Here is a 7,059-nt window from a genome sequence, read left to right as displayed (position 1 = left end):
TTTCGAAAAAAATAATCCTATTTTGCCCATTGACAGAATAATTGCAGAACAGAATGACATGCGATAAATAGAAGGAAAACAAAAAAATTAGATAGGAACTACACAAATTAGGAAGAAAAAATGTTTACAAGTCCACTTAAACTTTAGCTGCATTAGCTGTTCTTTGTGATTTTATCTTCTGATTTGAATGTGAAGAAAGAGTTATATGTTAGTTCATAGATCCTACATATTGGGATTTATTGAAAATCAATAAAACGACCAGCGAAAAGGGGCAGTGACTGCTCTACTCGTACAGGGCCGCTTTTTTGCATCATTTATTCATTAATATGAAGGCTATATCTTGAAGCTTATCTCGACAAACTAATCGTCGCCCGCGACAGTCTGAAGATTTCCAGTTTTGCCATAAATGACAAAAATCTATAATCCGCTAACCAATCATTCGTTGGAACTTGTGCTCTGTTAGCCTATATATAAACATTTAAACATCGTAGATCTCGTTCTTCGCCATCTTTAAATCAGATTCCCAATAATGCCAACACCTTAATTAGTCATACCGAACATAAAAAAATATACTACGACTTCAGGCGGTCACTAATTTCGGTCACTAATAGCATTATAGAGAAACTGTTCTTTGTAGAACTGCCCGAGTTTTCTATTCAATCTATATTTGATCTCATTGGATTGATCTAGCATACGTTACACCTAAGCTCAGCCATTTTGTTCTCATGAACGCGCTAATGGCGCTTCTCAGAAACACTCGATGCGTCTTGAATGATCCATTTGATTGTGATTTATGTACGAACACTTATCTGAATTTTCAGCTAAATGAAAATTTACAGAAAAGTTTTCTACATAATTATTAAATCGAACTTTTGTAACAAACCAAACATGCAGCTTATTCTGTTGTAAATATCATACAATTTTTGCGGAAAATAAACGTACCAAAATTTCGCAGTCTTCTTGTATTGGGCTAGACGCCCCATTACACTTTAAAGGCCATTCTTACCCTAGCAGCGCACGACTCTACAACTGTTCGTAGTCCATATGGGAGAGCAGCTATTTTTCCAATGTAAAAAGATTTCAGCCCTCAGATGAAAAATTCAATGTCCTAATTTTTGTGGTACCCTGGACAAGTTTATGCAACCAAAAGGTTACGGCGGAAGTAAAGGCAGGTACCGAACTTTACTCGGTAGGGTTACCTTGCACCATGTTTGCATCTACTTTAAACGTGATCTATGAATCGCACGATTCACTTTTAGCATGCTCATGATATTGAGCCTTATTTAGCAAACGCAACGGCGTTTACTCCTGTTAGGTCCATGACCAACTTGACGCCATTGCCCATTTGTAAGGTCTAAAAGATATCAAAAGGCTTTTCGAGATGCTAATAATTTTCGCATTCTTACTTAGACATCTGTGCTACTAATTTGCATAGAAAAAAAATTAATACTTTACTACAGAATCTTCATCCTGCCATGCATACAGAGGAATTATTGCTGTCGTTATTCTAGTCGGCCTAGTCGCCATCTGATATTAACTTCGTCTTTCTTCAGGACACAAATACACATCGGGCTTTCTCACTCAAGTCTGCCTTCAACTGCTGTTCGACCGGACACCGCTTACGTACAGCTCAGTCAGGACCATAAACTGGCTTCCCTCCCTCTCTCTTGAAGACGGCCAACGCAAAGAGCAAGAAGAAAACTTGCAAGATTTTTGTCGATGACGCAGACTACCGCAGCCCACGAAAATTCAAATGTTCGCAGCAGCAGCTGGATAGTCTTAGCGTGTGATCCTTTTGTGCTGAAATGAGCAAGGCTAATGGCGAAAGAATGGGCCAAAGCCTAAATTACCAAAGCTACCTGGCCAAGTACGTGTGGTATCTGATCAGGTGTCCGACGAAAGGTCGACCGAGAGACTGCGTTCATCCATGTCCCCGATATATCCATTCGGGACAATGCAAACCGTGCACCCAATTTGTCGAACTAGAATGCTATTGCGAGGCGACTGGTATCGTGAAGCCATGCAAAGAGTGGTGTGACATGGGAGAGGAGCAGAAACAACTGGTGAAGTGCTGTCGAGTACGTTGTGCCAAAATCATGGAGTGTGGCCATCAATGTCCATTGATCTGTCATCCTGGACGATGCGCAGATTCATATCAGTGTGTGGAGAACGTCATGCGATACTGTAATTGTGAACGCATCGAGCGAGTATTCCCTTGTCGGGGAAGGGGAGCCAAAGATCAAATGGTACAGTGTGATCACGTCTGTGCCCAATTGCTTAAAACATATAAACAGGCGATTGCGGAAATGAAAAATAATCCCGTCAAACTTACGAAAGGACTCCAAGAAGCAGACGGCAATGGTAGTACCGCTAACGCCAAGATCTGCACAGAAAACGCCGCCGTCGAAGAAATAAAGCGTATACTCACAGGTGTATCATTATCACACGATGCAAAACACGAACCACAATCGGAGAGTGGCTTCAACGCAGATAAGACAGAAGGTGACGATCAGACCGAGGCGGATGCCAAGGGCCAACAACCTCATACTGAGGAGGCAACTGCAGTTCAGGATGAAGCGGAAATATGCACTGGTGAGGACACGGATAATATGGAACCTGAAATAGTCTCCGCCGAGCAAAAGGCTGAGTCCGATAATTTGAATCTCGTCAATAATTATGACGGGGAAATGTGCGAAAGTCCACACTCGGAAGAATCGTCCCGACGGTCAATTCAACGCGCTTCTAGATCCTCTAGCAGAATGAGCAGTTACAGCGAAGAGGACATGCCCCGCCGACTCGACGAAGAAAAAATAGTCAAAATCATGCGGTCATCGACGCGCAGAAAGAAACTTATTGAGTGTGACCAGGACATCATTAATGAAATGCAGTCGTCGAAAGCAGAAATCTGACTGTGTTTGTCGATTAAGCACGACACGAATAACTGAATATGAAATAATGTTTGTACAGTTATATTACAAGATGGTAATGCTGACAGGCCGTCCATTCATCGTTTACGATAAAGAAGATAAGGACGCTTTTTCTGTCCGACGGGTGATCATCTGTTGCACTTTGTGTTTCGCTTGCACTCCTCTTTCGCACATTCGCGAATGGTGCATGTAGATGACGGATTAGATAGTAAAAAGTTAGATATTTATATGAGAATGTTACGGTAGTGGCAGTATCGCTTTATAAAATAAGATATTTTTGCCTAATCAGCCTCGCTGCCTTCCAACCACTAGTTTAGTCAATGTTCACGATAAGGTCATTTTTTCTACCGTTTTTAAAATTTGGCTCATTGACGGTATGGACAGTGCAGGTCGTAGCAGTAGGCGGCGTTGTAACACTTGGATCAGCTGTAAGCCCTACGGTTTCACTGGCGCGGAACGATTCTGGAATTGGCAACAAACAATGGTCTGCTTCTTCTACGTTGCTTCGTCGTCCCACTCCCACTTCTGATACATGCCTTAGACACAGATCTGGCTGGACGGGTGACTTGCTGCGGCCGGAACTGCGATAGTCATTCGGTGGATATCACGTTTAACGAGGTTTAGCAGCTCAATCAAGGTGTACGACACAACGATCGTTTGGGTGACCAACAGATGGAAGCGCCATGGTATGCTATAAACACACTAACAAGCATCTATTGTCTCCGACAACGAGGTCGATGCGTAGAACGCCGACTCACTGGTACCGCTTGGCATGGTAACGGAGATCCGCACTCCGTGGGCTGCTAATTTATTGCTTTATATGAGCTTTCAGTCAAACCAACAACATATTCTCTACTCGGTGTTTCGTCAAAGATTGAATGGTCGTTGGACGTTTTCAGCGTTTCGAAACCAAAATGACAGTACCCGATTCAGTCATTAATTATAACGATAATAAAGGTAATTCTATTCTAGTCGACTATCTCTTCCTTGTGCAGATGGCGATTTTCGAAATGGTTTTTTTAATCTAAAGACGAGGATAACGTCGAACATTTTCCGCTTCGTAAAATCCGCTCACGCGACGGAATCGTACTCATAAAAACAAAATACAACGGCATGTTGTTCACATATTAGGTACACGTACGCGTCAAATAAATAAAAACACATTCGAATAATATAATTAATTTCAGTGCATTTGGACGCGAAAAATGGTTTTCCAGCAGAAAATGTTTAAATTTCTAAAAAAGAAAAGTAAAAGGTACACGAAGCAGATTCAATTATGACAATGTACAGGGCGAGCAGTGTATAACAATGCCATTCTCAGTTTTGCACGTATATGATACTCGTCGTAGGCGAGGATTTAAAATAACGCATTTTTATTCAGTTCTGAAAAAATGTTTCTACGTAAAGACTAATATAAAAAAAAAGGATATGTGGAGGACATTTATCCGATGCCTTTATCTGCATCTGAATCAGGATTCATCAGAGTTTAAGTAACGAGCGAGATCTAATAGTCTCCGTCTACCGACACTGAACTTCACAGGTGTTATTTACGATCGTTGATGGCATTCATTATGCTTTACTTTATACATATCCTTAATCTTTTGCAATTAAAGGTTTCAATCAAAACCTTCTAGCCTATAACGGTAGCTCTATGAGAATAACGGCATAAACAGTAAATTACCAGTTTTCTTCATTTCCTGCCATACCAATGTTTAATTCGGACGGAGAATATTATGTAGATGCTACAGGTAAGGGAGAAGTATGGATTTTCGTAATTGCTTTTTACGCCATGATTTTTCAATTTAATTTCTCACCACTTCAATAGACAAACACCACATCTTATGTACATAGAAAATTCGTAATTGTTCCGGCGTCATATTTTTTAGATTTACGATAACTTTCCTAGAATCGTACGCGCTTCGACTGAATACTATGATATATGAATAAACAAACTATGACACAAACGTACAATTGGTTGCAAAATAAAGTGTATAATTAATCAATAATTTCCTAATCACTAATTTTATGGCAATACAAACGATGCTGTTTTGCAAAAAAAAAAAAAAAAAAAAAAAAACTACACAATGAAAGTTACTCATTTGGACGAATCGAAGCCGTCAATGGGCCTTTTGAACGGCTAATTTAGGACGGTAGAGGACAGCTTCTAGTTATCTTTTGCTGACCTCATATTATCTTTTCCGACTAAACTGGAAAGGTATACTGTATAAAAGCAAATTCGTATTGAAATCGAACCATATTGTACGAATATTGCTTAACCTAGACTGCAAATCCAGTTGAAGGTTTTATGGTTGTATATGCGAAGCCTGATCCACTGTTCCAAATGGAAACAAAAGGACAAGTATCGATCTTTTTTTTAATTCGCACGAAAGGTATTTTGTGCAGTAGTGACAATACACTTCCGTATTTCATTCAGTAGAAAATTGGTCTATCCACTGAAGCTTCGATCTTCATTAGCCTGGGTTCGAATCTCGCTTGAAAAAAATGCGCAAAACACTCTTGTTGTATGGGTGAGCTTTTTTTTGACTTAAGCTGATTATATGCTAGTCAATCTTTTTTTTTTTTTTTTGGTCATTAGAGATTACGCTCCCATATGAATATTTCTGTATAGAGACTAGTCGCTTTCATACTAAATGTATAGCACCCGCACGCCAAGTGCGGCAGATCAGATTCCAAAACGGGATAAGAAGCTTGTATTTGGAGTAATCAATGGAGCTTTTCACAGGTGCTACATCGATAATGGTAATAAAGAGAACCTAACGCTGTGGTACACTACATTATTGTATCTGTTCACAATATTTTAATATCCTGCGTAAATCTACATTGTTATAAGCTACAGTTTGTTTCGCTAAATTTCTAACTATTACTTTCTTTCTCACAATGACATCGGTTCCGTGGCTGAATGAGAGGCGTACAATTATGGTTTGAGCATCGTTATAAAACTTGTAGATCCACCGTTGTCGGGTCAACTATAAATTGTATACTTCATATAAATATAGCCTTGTTCGGATTACCCATTTTGAAGCCCCACGCAAACTTATTCTTCACTTCTGGGACACTGGAAAATCGTAGGAAAAACACTTAGGTTTACGTCATACCTGGACTACCGTGCGAAATTGCCTGGTAATTACAATTTTATCCATAATTGCCACATTTATTTTGCATGCTGATTTAGATCGTGAGGAATGTATGCATCTAATTTGAGTGAATCATGAAAAACTCATAATGGTAAAGCTGATTTGTTTTTTCGAAATGACCTTTATTTCATGTTCTAGATTGAAGATCAGTTGCTTTCTGTATCATTGAATTCACCGACCGAAGTCTCAGTGTTTAAAACAAATGGTAGCGATGAAAATTTGCGCGCACTCGTGTAAGAATTACCATTTTGATCCCACACATTTCGTTATCGACACTTCTCACCACGGTGTCTTAACAGATCATTTTTTTTTTAGTGAAGTAAGTGAGGGAATGAGCCAATGCGAGTTCTTTTGAAAGAGAAGAACTGTCGAAAGCTGAAACCAAAGCGTTCGTCGTATTTATATCAAACGCTACGGTTGTTCGTTTGGGCCTAATCAATATTTCGAGTTCTATGTCCAGCATTGCTCCGTACGGTTATACTGTACGAAACGAAACGTGCTCACGCCGGATTTTAAATACAGAATGGCCTCACCTACTCGTAAGTTAAGTGGGCAAAAGGCTTGTGAACCTATAAAAGTTAGCCGAGACACTATCACGGCTGGATGATTGCCCGGTGACTCAAAATGGAATCTCTGACAAGATTGTTCGACTTGCCCTTGTCTTTAACTCAGACACAGCCCCCCATACGAGGCTGTGTTTGAGTTTGGTAGTAACTTTCTCATCGTAGTTGCACATAAAATGAAATCAGGCTAACGGTTATCTACGAGAGCTCTCAGCTTAATGCGGGCCGATCCCTTGTGAAGTCACTGCTATATAAGAAAGAATTTAAAACAAACCTGCGTAATCTGCTCGTCGCATTTATGTTTACCGTCCATGGTACAACGAGTCTGGCTCTTGATTTTGCCACATTTCTCATGTGACTGCTTCCAAATGTCAAAACCAAACTGTATGAATCTCGTTTGGACCGCGCTGAATG

The 7,059-nt window shown here is 40.0% G+C and overlaps 1 protein-coding gene and 1 long non-coding RNA gene across 3 annotated transcripts; one reads left to right on the top strand and one right to left on the bottom strand.

Moving 5' to 3' along the window:
* Positions 1-1,557: 1,557 nt before the first annotated feature.
* LOC111249759 (uncharacterized) lies at positions 1,558-3,898 on the top strand. Of its 2 annotated transcripts, none has more exons than XM_022804056.2 (2): positions 1,558-2,592; positions 3,317-3,898. In XM_022804056.2, exons 1-2 carry the CDS (start codon positions 1,806-1,808, stop codon positions 3,454-3,456), a joined length of 927 nt encoding a protein of 308 aa, XP_022659791.1. In that variant the 5' UTR covers positions 1,558-1,805; the 3' UTR covers positions 3,457-3,898. The 2 variants fall into 2 exon arrangements, with proteins under 2 accessions (XP_022659791.1, XP_086832065.1); XM_086975939.1 differs by having other exon boundaries at positions 1,572-3,051.
* Positions 3,899-6,180: 2,282 nt separating this feature from the next.
* LOC147758568 (uncharacterized) lies at positions 6,181-7,059 on the bottom strand. The gene is made up of 2 exons (XR_015327753.1): positions 6,920-7,059; positions 6,181-6,457 (listed from the first exon to the last, which is right to left on the bottom strand). It is a non-coding gene; the product is annotated as an uncharacterized LOC147758568 (long non-coding RNA).

The sequence above is a fragment of the Varroa destructor genome, unplaced genomic scaffold (assembly GCF_002443255.2).
Source record: "Varroa destructor unplaced genomic scaffold, Vdes_3.0 BEIS01000001.1, whole genome shotgun sequence".
NCBI lineage: Eukaryota > Metazoa > Arthropoda > Arachnida > Mesostigmata > Varroidae > Varroa > Varroa destructor.
Note: the sequence above shows the minus strand (reverse complement) of the source record. Positions and strands in the feature narration are given on the sequence as shown.